Source organism: Pinus tabuliformis, chromosome 7 (genome assembly GCF_031772625.1).
Source record: "Pinus tabuliformis cultivar Carrire ecotype Pingquan chromosome 7, CPIR1, whole genome shotgun sequence".
Lineage (NCBI taxonomy): Eukaryota > Viridiplantae > Streptophyta > Pinopsida > Pinales > Pinaceae > Pinus > Pinus tabuliformis.
The window spans coordinates 567,760,022-567,776,131 of record NC_142293.1 but is presented as its reverse complement, the minus strand read 5'-3'; the positions used below and the strand labels follow the sequence as shown (position 1 = coordinate 567,776,131).

General features: G+C 39.2%; 1 protein-coding gene across 1 annotated transcript in view; it reads left to right on the top strand.

Annotated features, from left to right (window-relative positions):
* The window catches only part of AT-HF (HIS HF), a 350,337-nt gene that overhangs the window by 185,196 nt on the left and 149,031 nt on the right, over positions 1-16,110 (top strand). Inside the window, exons 12-13 of the mRNA XM_089458515.1 lie at positions 790-898; positions 1,010-1,063. Of these exons, the coding sequence (XP_089314641.1) occupies positions 790-898; positions 1,010-1,063 (163 nt within the window). The remainder of the gene's footprint in view (positions 1-789; positions 899-1,009; positions 1,064-16,110) is intronic.

Here is a 16,110-nt window from a genome sequence, read left to right as displayed (position 1 = left end):
CATGTATATATTGACATTTGACCCTCCTCATTTGGATAACACATAAAACAATTCGGATCTATTCGAGGAGTCTTCTGTTCACACGTGAGAAGGAGGAAAGAGAGAAGTTTGACCAGCATTGACTTGGAGTTTTCTGGGCTGCTTTGACCAAATCTTTAATTGGCTGATTGGACTGGATCTGAAGGGAATCTTTGACTGAATGTTTGACAAAATTTCTAGGCAGAAATACTTGCGTTGATTGAACTTTTTTTGACCAGTGTTGACCGCAGGTCAACTGAGGCAGATTGACTGAAGTTGCAGGGCCAAAATTCGGCCTCTTGACCAGATTTGACTTGGAAAAGTGTTATGGTTATTTTCACTATGTTTGACTAGAAATTCATATGTACAAATTGATTGAATTGGACAATTTCTCCAAAAGTTGTTGGTTTTTTCCCCTGGTTTGGGGTTTTCCCAAGGTAAATTTTGTCTCTTGTGCATCTTTATTTTACTATGATCCCTACTGCCCTACTATATTTATGGTTGAAAATTTCTGATTTGTAATTGCTTAATGATCTGAAATGTGATAAGAAGATAAATTGTATCATTGGATCTGTTTGGATATATCAGTCTGTAAACCATGGTTTTTGCATACCTTCTATTTTAGAGTTTATTGTCAAAAGTTCTGTAATTAAAAAACTCATTATTTACGATTGGCTGCATTGAAGTTCTTTTTCTTGACTCCTTGATGTAAAACAGCCTCTCAAGTTTTATACCCTGTTTTTCCTTTCTGTAAGATGTTTTTCTTTTCAGGTATTATTCAAGCCTTGAAGTTGCGTCAGAGTATTTCAGATCAGGAGCTGATAAGATATCTATTGGAAGTGATGCTGTTTTTGCAGCTGAAGAATATCTTAAGACTGGAGTGAGCTCTATGAGTCTCTAATGTTCACTTCCTTTGATGAATCTTCATTGCCTTGGTTTCTAATAATTTACTGTTTGTTCTGTTGGTCTACTGTTAATTCGGAGCATGCAGGTTAAAACTGGGAAGACCAGCTTAGAGCAGATTTCATATGTTTATGGAAACCAGGTAGCTGATAGACTTATTGCCTTCAATTTTATTGCTTGAAAAATAATGATTCTTTGTACTTTATCTTTATTGCTATAGCTTATTTGTCTGATGTTCTGGTAGAGAAACATGTTGTTCTATCTGTTGCCCTAAATTGACATTAGTAGTTTATGCCATAATAATAATTTTGACCATCATGCTTCCTTTGAATATTAATACGAGATATTTTATTTAAAAAAACGGGTTGCTTAGCAGTCAACACAAGCTGACTCAAAACTGGGTAAGAACCATTATCAAGATTCAAAACTATTCTAGAGCATTATAAGCTTGATCATACATAAATACTAATAGCAGTCCAGCTGGCATAAATACGTAAACAATAGTAAAGTTTCGCCATCTAGCACACATAAATAACAACACAAACAATGAAGATCATAACATAGGACACCAATGCAGTGAGGTTCAGATATGGTGGGGGTTTGTGATTGCCCTTGGTATGGGCCATTATCCATCATTAGCTGGTTTACTATCTGAGATTACAGGCCTCCAACTCTCTTTTTCTTTCATAGGCTCCTAAGGAGCTTTCTGAGTGTTGGAAATTGCAAGTGGGTGTTATCTTTTGGGATTATTCCGAGTGTTTACACTATGCTTGGGCGTGCTTCATGTGATGTGCGGTGCATGGTGTGTTGATTACCCTTGGTTGTACCATGATGGAAATACACATTGGAGTTAGCTTGCTCATGGATTTTTAGACCATGACTTGATGCTCGTGTGGCATTCTTCCTTGGAGCATTGGAGATCTATGTGGCTTATTGGCTGTCTTCTTGGGGTGTACTTATGGTGGTTGGTTTGTTGCTTTTTCATGGGAGGACTACTTACAGTTCAGGAGTGTTGGGCATCCTAGAGGGTGTTGAGCCCTAGCTGTTATTGATATTGTGATTGCTTGGAAATGCATGTTCATTTTGCATTTTCAGAGGAACTCTTTTCAAGAACACTGCTGAGAGGTGTGTATTTTGGGAGTTTGGTATCAGTCATGGTTTGAGCATCATCTTCTTTTGTTTGCATAGGAGAGAATGGTGATGAATATCTATGTGGTACTCTTCTTCCATGTATTTGGAAGTGTGTTTTGTTGTTGAGTTCATGTATTTGGAGGCACAATTGCACATATGGAAGCATCTCACCTTTGGAGCACTTGTTTATTTCTTTTGATGCATGTTTTTTCATTTTAGAATGTCTTTGGGGTATTCTCACAATTCCTAAGGCATGAGCTGCATATTTGGAAGCAATATGGACCTCTTGGCACATTCAAGTAGTAAGATTAGACACATAAGAAAAGCAACCTACCAAGAAAGAATCTAAGGCGATTTTCAAGGTAATAAGGTAAATATTGCACAGGTTCCTAGGGCATTCAAATTTGAGAGGAGTTTATGGAATGGTTCATGGAAAGACATGGTGAAAGATGGTTGCAGGAACTTGTCCACACCACTATTCAAAGCACTTGTTCCTAAATAAGAGAAACACCTTGCACGTCATGGCAAGAAAGGAGGAAGGGACAATAGTAAACGACATATACATTTGAGAAAAATTTATGGCATATCCTATGGGAGACATAATTCAAGGCATGAGAAATAAGGCTAAACATACTTATTTTGAAGAACACCCTTACTTGGAGGAGTTCATATTGGCTTGGTGACCATCCTAACAGCCCTAAAAAGTGGATAGAGTTGAAGAATAGAGGAACACTTTACCCTTTGGGGTGTGTTGCTTCAAAATCGAGCAGGCCTTGGAGAGGGATACCCTATGTTACCACTCAAACTAGCAAGGGATCTAAAGGGGATTCCTAAAGGGTCAAATGCTAGAACAACGGAAACATGTGGAGATTTAGCCCACTGTCACCTCAGTTAAGGCTCCCTACTATTTATAGACTTTCACCGATGGGAGGAGACCTGGTATATATGGTGTCACAAATGAAGGATGAATCAACAAGTGGATATAAAGTGACCCAAATAATCCCTTTCTAGAAGAGGTTCAAGGATGGAGCTTGCCTGCTTTCTAAGCAAGGTACAATGTCTTCTAGGAGAAGGATGGGAGTACTTGAGGTTTAGGTTTAGGGAATATGACTTGTGAAAGAGTTTCCCAATCCCTAAAATCATTATTGAAATTGGTATCCTAGATGGTTCTTAAAGAATTGTCTTTTCAAAGGAGTGGGTCCACATGGGACCAGGTGGGACCAACCTAGGCCTAGAGGCAAGGATTTAGCAACCAATGTTGTTCTTAACCTAGACAAGGAGGGGGAAAGGATCAAAGAAATAATTTTCACTTAAAGGTGTTGATTTGATCCTATGAAGTACTAGCCTTGGGGATACTAGGGCAAAGTTTGATCTCGGAGCTAGGGCTTGGCTTTTCTCTCAACTCCACTGTTGGAATGGCTTCAAAATTGGAGGAGGCCTTAAGGACACACCAACGTAGAAGAGGCTAGGAGATTGAACTTTTTGGAGGGATATTTTGTCGGGAAAATGATGCCCTAGGTGACCTAACTTGGCTAGACCTAGGAAAAAGTGACAAATATTTGATTTTTTGTGACCACCTCTTGGTAAATCAATGTCTTAGTCTTGGGAGAATGGAGTCTATGATAAGTATGAATGCGGAGCTTTGGTTCTTAGTCAAGGAGGCCTCATGACTACTTCGCTAGCCTTCTAGGTCAAAGAGAAGCAATCTTGCAACTTTTATACTTCGATGTGCAAAAGATGATGGCTTATCAAGATGAATTTGTTGATAGAATTACCCCTAGGAGATTTCATTCAAATTACATGGCCCATACATTGAGAGATGCTATATAGAGACAAAATTCCACAATTTAAGCAGTAAATGCATGCAACAATTAGCCCTAAAAATAGTGAAAATCCCAGTCCAATGTATATGGCAAAGTAAAACAAGAATACATTTAAAAAAATGTACTTACATGTAATAGAATATATCCAACCATCTACACTTTGACAATAGAGAAGCTCCAAGATAAGATAAACCAAATCCACACATCAAAATTCATCCATAAAGCTCCAATTCATCCTCTAAGAAAAAGTGTGAAATTCTCAAGAGAGAGAAGAGATCCAATCCAAAGTGATGATGAGCAAATGAACTCATCTCACTTGTATTTATACACTAATGAGGAGTTCGAATTAGTCTCCTTGGCCTACATAAGCCCCAAAAATAAAATAATGTGCTAATAATCTAACTTTTGGTGACAAGCCCACCAAACTAGCTCACAAATGAAATAATAAGCCTCTTAAGAGGTCAGATGATGAATAATACATGTTGTAGGGCCCTCCAAGAGGCCTGATGAGTTTTGTAGGTGCCATAATGAAGAATAGGACCCTCAAAAGTGATGGACAAGGGGTTGGCCCCTTGTTCTCCAAACAATAAACCTGTGGTGCTCCCAGTGGATGTGGAGGCACAATAATAACGTCATGGGTCTCAAAATGAGTTGAAGATACTTGGTGATCATCTGCAAGGGCTTTGATGATGGTGTAGGGGATGCCACACCATCCTACAAGTCTTGATCACCTGCCAAGTGTATGGTATATCTGTGGGGTCAACTGGGCAAAGATGAGCCAGGTGCGTCTTCCTCATCTAATGGGTGAATCTCGAGCATCTCTGAACGTCCTCGGGGATCCATGGAGTACTGGCTACTGCTGTGGAGGCCCATGGCTCTTAACACACACCCTACATGTGCCAATGTAGCCCTATGGAGGATTAGGACCCCGTATAGGGAGACCAAACCCAAGATGGAGAGCATTTGCAATCCTGCATAAGATCCAATGTGTCCTCGAGCCTTCCAGTACAACAAGTCATTAGAGAAATTGAGTAAATGAGCTTACCAACCATGGACCACAGGTGGGGATTTCGTAATGGGCTGCCCTCCCATAATGGGCTTCGGGATGTGCCATTGTCTCATAAACTCCAAATGGGGTTAACCAAGTATCCTATTAGGTGGTTTCTACTTCTAAAGGGGATAATATGTTCAAGGTACATCCTTCAAAAGGTGGTGGCATGTGACAGATAGGTGAATGAAGTAGGGAATGAGAAGGTGTAACCCTGGGCCACATGTTCGGGTACAAGGGTGGCTAATGAAAGGGAAGCCCACACTTGGGTTTATAATGTACAGGAGGGAGCAATCGTGATACATGAGGTGCCCCAACCTTGATTTTTCCATCCTTCTTTATATGCCTTTTTCCTTTTTATGATTTTCTTTGATTAACTACTCTGGCCTTAAGGGGTAAGAGCATGATGTATAAGATATAGCAGTGAATACCCCCTTTTAAGGTAGGGCGGTTCATTGCCCACCAGGGGTTGGGACAATCATGGGTTGCTATATGATGAAGGAGGCTCATAGAACTTGTAGGAACCAGGGTGATTGCCATGATGATGGGGCATAACTCATGTATTGGTTTTTGCCCACGTGCTTAATGTGTTAGACCCAACTTTTGTTTTAGCTGCATCAACCTTCGGGGCATCATTCCAGGCCTGACCCAAGGTGTGGGCAAGGGGAAGGGGGAAGCTAACCCTATGTGGACCTAGGGGGGAGAAATGATGAATAGGGTAATAATGAGTGCAGAGGGGGTAATATATATACGGATAAGGGAGCGGGACCACACAACCAAAATCAGGGTTTCCCGTGAAATACCATACCTAGAACCAGATGGTTAGTTAAAGAGATCCCAAGGGATTAGAATCCAAGGTTAATATCCAAAAGGGGTCTAGGGGACAAGAGAAAAGACCTAGCCCATTCTTTCTGCCGAATCCCCCCACTAATCCACGCCCAAAGGTGTCCATTATAAGCAAACTACAATACTCAATAACCAAATGACAAGGCATACCTTTAGGTTTGGGAGGCCCACTTTCAATCATACGCTCATAGCAGATGGGTGAGGAACCACATGGCTGGCTCAGGTGGCGGAGAAATGGCACAAGGAGCTAGCTGGTGGCTGCCGGCTGAGGACCATCTTGGAGAAGAAAAAATTCTTCTAGTGATATCACCCACAAAATGGTGGGTAACACCGTACAAGGCTTAAACTAGGCCATGTGACAAGAATGGGGTAGTGGCCCACTCTCACCACAGCCAAAACCCCCTGCTCTTTTCGGATCCCGATTTGTGAGAAGGTCACCTATAGGGAGTATTCGAGGTTGAAGTATAAGGTGACCCAAGGAGGTTCTCTACAAGAAAGACACAACTTTGGTTTAATGATCTCAAAGGATCTAGGCACTGACCCTCTTTATTGATGACCAAATCCATATTTTATCCATAAATTTTGTCTCTTTTCTCTTGCCCTAATTTGGTCTCTTTAAGGACAAGCGACCAAACTAGGGCTTGGTTCGAATTCCTAGGGAATAGGAATTTCCAGAGTTGGAAAGTCTAAATGCCAGAGGATAGTGGTTTCTAAAAAATCCCTCCTTTTTCGTTCGTCAATTTGTTTGCCCTAGTTACTAGCCCTAAGCCAACCTTAGTTTGGATTTAGCTTCAACCCGGGGGCTTCTTGAGGGATCCATGCACCTTGTTCTCGTTGAAAATCATTGTAGGAAAACCTTTCTTCTCAACTTGACCTTGGGCCATCCCAACTCTCAAGCTATTAAACCCTAGGTCTTGTGTGCCCTAATTTGGCCTTTTTCAAGGAAAGAAAATCACCTCCTCTTGGAGCCTTGAGCATAAATTATGTCTTTCCGTTTGGAGGCCTCCTTGTCACCTTGTACTTTTAAGCTTAAAATACCCATTTGGTGACCTTCCATATACCGAGACTCCTCCCATTGGTGAAAATCTATAAAGAACTGTTGGTTTTGGCTGTGGTGATTGCGAACCACCACCCCATTGTTGTCAGTTGGTCTAGTATTGGCCTTGTGGGGTACCCCTCTCCAAGACCAACTAGATTTTGTGGCAACAAGGTGCATTGAAGGATTGGCACCTTTTGAAAAACGCCCTACACTATGTATTGACACGCAGCACGTAAATCGCCCCCACAAGGACGAATGCATGTTTCTAGGATGAACATTCATCATCCGATGAGGGTTCATGGGGAGCATTCTTGAAAAGGGCATTCTGAATTTGAGAGGAGTAATAATCATATCTGTCCATCTCTTGCACCTATATCAAGGGTGCACTAGTCCTTGAAGGTTTTTGGTATTTTATGGATGAAGACATGGTCAAAAGGTCATCTTCTATAGAAAGGAGACGTGGCAGAAAGTATCTATTCAAACCTTTCTTTATGCATATTTTCATCATGAATGAGGGGTCCCCTACTTTAGGAAACTTCTAGACCTTCTTATGTATATTATTTTTATTATTATTATTGGTGAAAGGATGGATCTAGGAGCTTTTCAATAATATTTTATTGTAGAGTGGTTGAAGTTGATCTCCATAAAAGAAGAGAGATCTCATTTGGAGAAGAGGTTGAAGTGGAGGAGAATACTCTTGTAAGGCATACAGTGCTCTTTGCAGGCAAGGGAGGAAGGATCTATGACAGATTTATGCTTCCATCACCTCCTTTTCTGTAGGCTGAATTATTGTGAAAGGCTGCCATTATAAATACAGTGTTGTACTCTTCTCAACTGGCGATATTTCACCCTTTGTCGGTGCTATTTCTGCCTAGGTAAGAAGGCTTTGCTGTGATCTTTTGATTCCATATTCTCTTAAATGTAATCAGATCTGTTAATGAAGAAATTGTTGGATATTTTTTTCCTCCTTGTAAGAATGTCTTGCTGTTTTCTGTTGCGTGGATGATTGCTTGGTACATTGGTTGATGTTCTTTGGAGATGAATAATTTAGTTTGCACATTAATTTGGTTGACGTGATCAGTACTAGTAGGGTTTAATAGTTTATTGATAGTAGCCTTGCTGAATTCTCCATTCCATTTAAAGTTGATTTTTCATCTTACTTATCTGAATCCATAGTCAATAGGGATAAGGCATTTATGTTCTTCAATTCCACTAGATTTCTGTTGTAATACCTGAAAACATTTCACTTCACTAGCCTGATTTTTTCAAATTTCCATTAGTGGATAGACTGCTGGATTTATTTAGGGGAAGGCCCCCTTGTGTTGGAAAAGAGCTAGCCTAAGGTGAGGAGGATTATAGTATTCCATTTGATAGTGAAGAAGCAATATATTTGTAATAAATGTCTTGATAGATATATAATAGATAAAATGATAGAACGATTGATGTTACAAATGAGGGGCCCTTGTTATAAGTACTAGGTGGTGTGCCCTTTCATATGAAGGGACATGTCTCCTTGACAAGACACATCTTTACACCTTTTGATAAATATATATTATTATGTTTGTTACATTGCCGCCCTCTAAAGGAAATGCTTTGTCCTCGAAGCATAATGAGTAGGATTCTCTCTAGTTGCGCACGTTGCTATTTTCATGGGTTTGATTTCGACATCTTGGGGTTTAGTCATTTTCCTTGTAGACCCTACTTTTTATTTTTATTTTTTATATAATAAATATAAAATATTATTTTATTATTATTGTTATTAATTAATTTTACTTATTCTAACTTCTATTCTTTTTTTCGTAAGTAAAGAGACTTTGTATTACAATAGAATTACAAAAAGTACATCCTTCATAGCATTAGAGCTCAATAGAGATTGGCCATGAACATGGGCCTATATCAAAGAAAGCATATGATAAGGTAGGATTGGGGAGGTCTTTGCTGACAACAGAGAAACCAAAGAGCTTCCCACTAGTTACATTGCATCAAAATATACAAAACCATATCTATGGCCGGGAATGCAAGACATATAGCAACACTACCTTGAAAGATTAGCATCACCGGCTAGTGCTTACGGAGGGCCCACGTGCACCACTGAGCATGGTCTTATAGTCCAGATCATTTGGTAGAGGGAGCCCCGAGGAGGCTGGCTAGCTGGAAACTCAGAGTGCCACAGGGGAGAGTCGCTGACTTGGCCACTATGACCGCTGACCTGGCCATTGTAACTTATGACCACAACCTTTTCCACAGGAGGGACCTGAACTGATAAAGATAGGCTTTGACTCACGCATGACTGGCCTTGTTGTGGCAAGGGGCTACGAGGCCTTTCATGGGGAGAATCTGCGTGCATTGGAGAAAGCAAGGAGTCCTCCATTATATTAGTTGAGGGAGACTCTGAACCTTGAAGTTGCATACCCAAGAGTCTGACAATGCAGCGATAAGTTGACTTTGCGTGATGTAAATGGCATTCCAAGTCCAAGACATTTCCTTCCAACAACACATTAGTATCTTCTTGGTCTCGGTAATGGTGCCCAATGAGGTCGCACAGGGCCCAAAGATGGTCACCCGAGACTCCGAGCTCATGTGATTCAACATCTGCCATCATTCTTTTGTAGTGGTGCGGAAGAATGCAATCAAAATGTTCATCCCCATGCCCATGCCAGGGAGGGTGGGGAGGTCGGCCTTGGCCACGACCACCTTTGCTAGGCCGTCCTTGTTCTTGGTGTTGGAAAATGTAACTAGTGTCGGTCTTCATAATGAAAGGAAAATTATTATTGAATTTAATTTTTATTTTTTCTTTTAATCTAGCATGTTCTTCATGCTCTTTAGACTCAAAAAGAGTCAAAGAAAAATGTAAAAGGGTCATCTCAAAATCGACATTTGTAAAGAAGGAAAAATAATTTTTTATTTTTGTAAAATATGTAATAATACCTCGAAGTTGGCTGTTCGTATGTAAAGTCAGCCTACATCACCATGCTGGACAACTACATAAAGAGGTAACTTCGACCTCCAAGGGCAGAAGATTATCTGAAGTATCAAGTGTGAGTTTTGTAATAGAAGAAAGGAATAATTGAGTCAAAGTTTAGAAGAAGAAAAGGAGAGTCAAAGAACAAGAAGACCAAACCCTAACACTGAAGAAGTCTGCAATTCTGTGACATGGCCAAAATACTGAAGAAGTTTGCAATTCGTAACAAGGGCTGAAAATGTAAAGCAAAGTATATTTTTTTCAGGGCCAAAATTCCTCTAAAGATTGGAACATTGATAAGATTATTGCAAAAGCTTGCTTTGACTTTGATTTTTGGGGGAGGGCTGACTTGGAGGAAGTCTTTGGTCTCGAGTTGGATATCTAATTTTGAATTGATTCAATAAGAAGAGAATTGTTGGGTTTTCCCCTTTTGAGGGGTTTTTCCCTGGCTTGAAATCCTAAATCTCTGTGTCTCTTATTTCTTTGTGACCTTGGAAGAATAATTTGTGTAATTGCTTGATGAAGAAGTAACAACAAATAACAAAGAAAAGAAGATTAATTCTCACGAGTAATTACCAAGAAAGAAAATGTACTTTTCCTTTAATTTCCTAAGATGGTATCAAAGCTAAGGTGAAGAAGAGACACTCTTACAAGGCATGTTGAGAAATCTATTAGGGCAACATTTATTCTTGATTTCTCTTAGTTGACATTTATTTGTGATATTATATTTGTCTTATGTTGATTATATTTGAGTTCTCATCATCAAACAAATGCCAAAAACATGAAGATCATGCCCAATGAACACCAGTTGTAGGCACTTAGCCAGGGCAAAACCCCTATGAAGGGGAAAACCCAGTCAAACTCTTCCTTAGTAGAATCAAATTAAGTTGAGACCATCCTAGACCTCTCTCCATCCATCAAGTTAGCCTTGCAATTAGAGTAGTCTTCTTCCAAAACAATTTCTTCAAGAATAAGGGTTTCAACCTTCTCTGTCATTCTTTATCTTCGACTTCTATAGGCATAAAAGTTTCAGTCTTGTAATATCTTGAACAGACTTCGGTCTTCTTCCTTTATTCCTTTTCATAGGTAGCACTTCTTTATTGCCTATATGAACTTATTGCCTCAACCAAATTGCAGATCGAATAGTTCTTTCTTCAAAGTCAAATGCTTTTTTATATATATAGTCTTCACAAGGTGGACATGTCCCTTCATGAGGCGGACTTTAAGTGCTTAAGGCTGACTTGATAGTGAAGGAGTTTTTATGACTAGAATACATGTAATAAATTTCTTTCTATGACACAATGAGCCTGAGAATATAATGATAACCACAACAACTCAAGATATAAACCTAGAAGCCTACATTGGAGGCTTTGATCGACCAGTGACCCAAGCATGAAACCCATGCTTTAATAAGTCAATCTTTCTTTAATAAAAATCCGTTTTCTTTTCTTTTGACAAATACATTACGTCACGACTTAAATACAATTATGAAGACTGACACTAAATGCATTCTTCAACACTCGATACATGGAAGGTATCAAAATGATATGTTCTATGAAGAGTCACAACACATGTAGTGCCACAAATTAGATATCTGACCAGGGCATCTGACCAGGTTGAACTAAGGTGTGTTCCAAGCTTTAGCCACTCTAGGCACCATCAAGCTTTAGCTCTAACACCAACCTAGGGATCTAGGTGCGTATCCAAATTTAGAGCTCCAAGACCAAAGCCACCCTCCCTACTAAGAAACGATTAATGCAACTCTTCATCATCACGATCAACATCATCATCATCTATTTACCATAATCCTAGTCAACAATTTTGACCCATGGTAAATCAACAACATCAACTAGTTACCATAATTTTGGTCAACACTTTTGACCAATGGTACAACATTAGCAACAACTAGTCACCATAATTCTGGTCGACGCTTCTGATCCATGGTATATGGACTAGTCCTGGTTCATTATTATCCTAGTCAACATCTTTGACCCTTGGTGAAACCCTAGGGACACTCAATTTATTTGAGAAATCCTTGTCCCAATCCCAAAGGACTCACTTGACATGAGTAATTCTAGGCATGATGCTAAATGTGCTCACTCAACCTATCTAGAGAGTCATTCTGAGCCTGATGCTGAAAGGCACCCACTCAACCCTATGGTTGACTTATTCTTGGCCTTTATACACTCTGGACCATTCTCCCTAATTCTGGTCAACATGCTTGACCTAAGGAGAATCACTGCCTTGTTGGAAATAATACTGAGAGGGGGGGGGTGAATCAGTGTTATTCAAGTCAATAATCTTTTTCTTTTCATACTCAAATTTATATACGCTACTTCCATGTGGGCAACCCGCGTGTACACGCAACTGTGTTTAAGGAAACAAGCGTATATCCAACAAACTAATGATTAAGTTAATTCATCATATGTTGATCTTTAGCTTGTGCATCATTGCTTTATTAAACATTAAACAGTAACCATATGCAGTTAATAATAGAGTGAGCCATCACACATAAGCAACACACATGAACATCAAGATTTAAGGTGGAAACCCAATGTGGGTGAAAACCACCTGCTGCTGTTGTCTCTGTCTTCTTTTAATAATAAGAAAATTTGTTTACAACATTGTACTGGTGCAGACTCATACCTGTATGCATGTTTCTACCTACAGAACGTGACAACCTTATCTCGTTCTCCAACGTCTACTGGAAGGGAGCTACAACCCCCTAGCTCTTATACTAGCCGATATGTTTACTAGCACATAGGTGCCGATCTACAGAAGGCTACAACCTTCTTTCTTCCTCCAGGGACCACGTTTCATGAATTTTCATATTGGATACTCTTGGAACAGAACACCATAATCTGAAGGCCACGTTTCATCCAATTTTCATACTGGACCCATCAACAACATTGAAGCTCAAAATCAATCACCATTGTAATACAACCATCAAATACATCTGCATCAACTAATCACTGAAACTTAATCCTCACTTTCTGAATCAACCAAAGCTGAATCAATCAATCCATGAATCTCTAACACAACTGAATCAAACATTCATTCATACTTTAATCAACTTCAACAAATCAACTGGAACAGAGAGATCACTGTAACCAGTACACAAATTTGTACCCAAAACACTACATCATCATTCAGAACCTGTTGTAACCTCAAAACCATACATCAGAGTGTATACGCAACTTGGAAGAGCCGAACCAACGTGTATACGCAACTTCATCAAAGCGAACCAGCGTATATATCTGCAAATACTTACTTATAACTTCGCTGCACTTCTCGACTTCAGACATACCCAGATCATCACATATAAAGGATAATACATGTGTTAGCAACCAGATCTAGCCCATCATATCACATAATGATAAGTCATTATGATCCTAATCCATCAACCATCATCACTGAAGCAAATCACTATCAATCTAAACACTGTTACTAGAATGCAGTCACCAGAACATAAAGCAAAACCCAGAACTCTGCATCAACAACAAGAATCAATTGGAACTTCAAACATCATAGTTCACAAGGTATACGCTACTTCGATGTGTCGAACCTGCGTGTATACGTGCTTTTACCAAAGTCAACCAGCGTATACATCTGTAAATATTCATTCATAATTTTGCAGCTATTCCAGACTTCAGTTATACCTAGATCATAATATTTACAGAACAACACATGCGTCAGTATACAGATCTAGAATAAACATGATCAAACCATATAAAGATAATTCATTCCAAGCCTTAAGATCTCGATCCATCATTAGATCTTGTACTCCATCAACCGCTAAGGTTCCTCCTTGGCTCAGATCAAGCAGAGCATCATAAACCCATAACCTGCATACTGGATCTCACACTTTATCAAATATTCAATGCTTGTCTGCCTTGGCCTAATGATCTTCTCCTCCTTATATAGTTTTAGGCCTTTCTCAATACCATGGACCAAAACCACTTAGGACCAATACCTTGGATCAAATACCTAGGGTCAATACCTCGGACCAAATACCATGGACCAATACCATGGATCAAAATACCATGGACCAAATACTTCGGACCAAAAACTTAGTTTTCCAAGGTATACGCGCTTTTCCTTCTGTGAAAGTGCATGTGTACGTTATACGCTCCTTTTGTTCTGTTAACCTATGTGTATACGTAGCTTGGTCAAGGTGAACCTGCGTATACCTCTCTTTCTTCATTCTTTGTAGTTTGAACTGTAATTCTTTGTTGTTGTCATGCTGTACTGTGATCTTTCATCTGAGTAAGTTGCCTTCTGAACTGATTCCTTGAAATTGTCTTGCATTTCATCACATCTGTAAACACTATTGTTATGCATTCTGTCACATTTGATATCTCTTCTGTAGATTCATCTAGTTACCATATACAAGAGAGTTGTTCTGCTACAAGTGGGTTGCCATCAAGTACAACACATGCATCATAATGCCAACAATCTCCCCCTTTGGACTTGATGGCAACCATGTTGGTGTTGATTACTGCAAGCTGTAGAAACTGTTAGAGATAACAAGCAACACCAAAATACTCTCCCCCTTTGACATCAAGGGCAAAGGGCAGACCAGGATATTCTCCCCCTTTGATATCAAGTGCAAAGGGCTGACCAAAAAGAAGACTTCCATATCTAAACAACTGAATATAAACATTGATCATGCTCCACTTAAGCACATGCTGAATTTTCTGATTAAACTCTCCCTTTGTACATGCTGAGATGCACTATATCATCCATGCTCCCCTGAGCACATGTAGAGTCTGCAAATATTTTCCAAAAGAATAACATGACTCTATCACTTGACTATGTGAGTTTGACCTTCCTATCACCAATGACTCATACATCCATCCATCTCCCAACCAAGTGGGGATATACCAAATTTGACTCATCGTCCCAACCAAGTGGAGATATACCAATTGTTTATACATGATAGAAATTACATCATATGACCAAAAAGGACTGATCTAAAGACTACGACAGATAGAGACAAATTATTACATCACATTATGATCTTTCACATCATCATCAAGCACTGCATGATCTTTCCTCAAAGACCTTCAATATATCAACCATGTATCATCACTAGGGAACATCCCATATCTGATAAGCATCAACCATGATAATCAACATATGTGAGTATCAACCTATCATCATAAGATAAGAACTCATCATCATTATGTGGTTAAGTAAGCCATGTCTTCAAATAGCTATGTCTGCAATAACACCATTCTCTTGGCCAACCAACAATATGCAACTTAAGTAATCATCCATGTATCCATCAAAGAGATATCAATATGTATCTAGCAAACCATGAGCTCATGGTCATTTGTCAAGATTTCTTGATATCATCAACAACAACAATCCTCAACCGTGTGAGAGCCAAGATCTATAGGAATCCTGTATCATAACTGCACCATATGAACTTTATGCATCTTTGAAGGCATGACGACTGCAGCATAGAAGAAATGAGTGGCTCATCATCAATTAATGAAGTTGTGTACTCAAGCTTTGTACTTCTCCTTGTCCTTATGAAGATCACCATGTAAGCAACATATATATACATCATCAAAAAGTCATCCACAATCATCCATAAATCTGATCTGAATAACAACTATGTAACCCCAATCAATATAAGTATCATCTGAGATTTCATCATGGGAAACTTATAACCGTCACATAGCAAGATGTATCAATTTAAACACTTTAGCCACATAAGCATCATCATCATCGAAAAGACTTCTAAACATAATGCCAACAATGCTTTGTTAGAAGCATAGCATGTTCTCCCCCTGAACCTGTTCCACCTGTTCACTGTCAGATCTGATCATTGCATATATCAATAAGAAGTATCAAGGCATCATCATCAATCAGATATACATCAAGTTATCAACAACTTGTTAGGATCAAAACACTTCTAAATAATATCCACAGACTGTAGTCATCTACGATAGAAAAGATAACTGATAATTGTCTGAATCATATCACATCAGTTTTACTGAGACTGTCCTACAACATTTTTCTCAAACTACATATACGTGACTGTGCAGCTTTGAACTTGCGTATATACGCGACTTGTCTTCATGAAACTTGCGTATGAGATTTAGAACATTGAAGTTTCATACTTTCGGCTTCTCCTGAGTCTGTCATGTCTGTACACTGTGCCATGCCACATTTTTCTGACTATACTTCCTTCTTCTTCCATATCTTCGAGTGTGATGATGTTTTCTCCTTTTGGTATGGTGCTCGATATTTTCTCCTACATTCCTTTGCTATATGTCCAAGCTTGTTACATGCATAACATCTTACATGTTTCATATTTCTTCTATAGCAG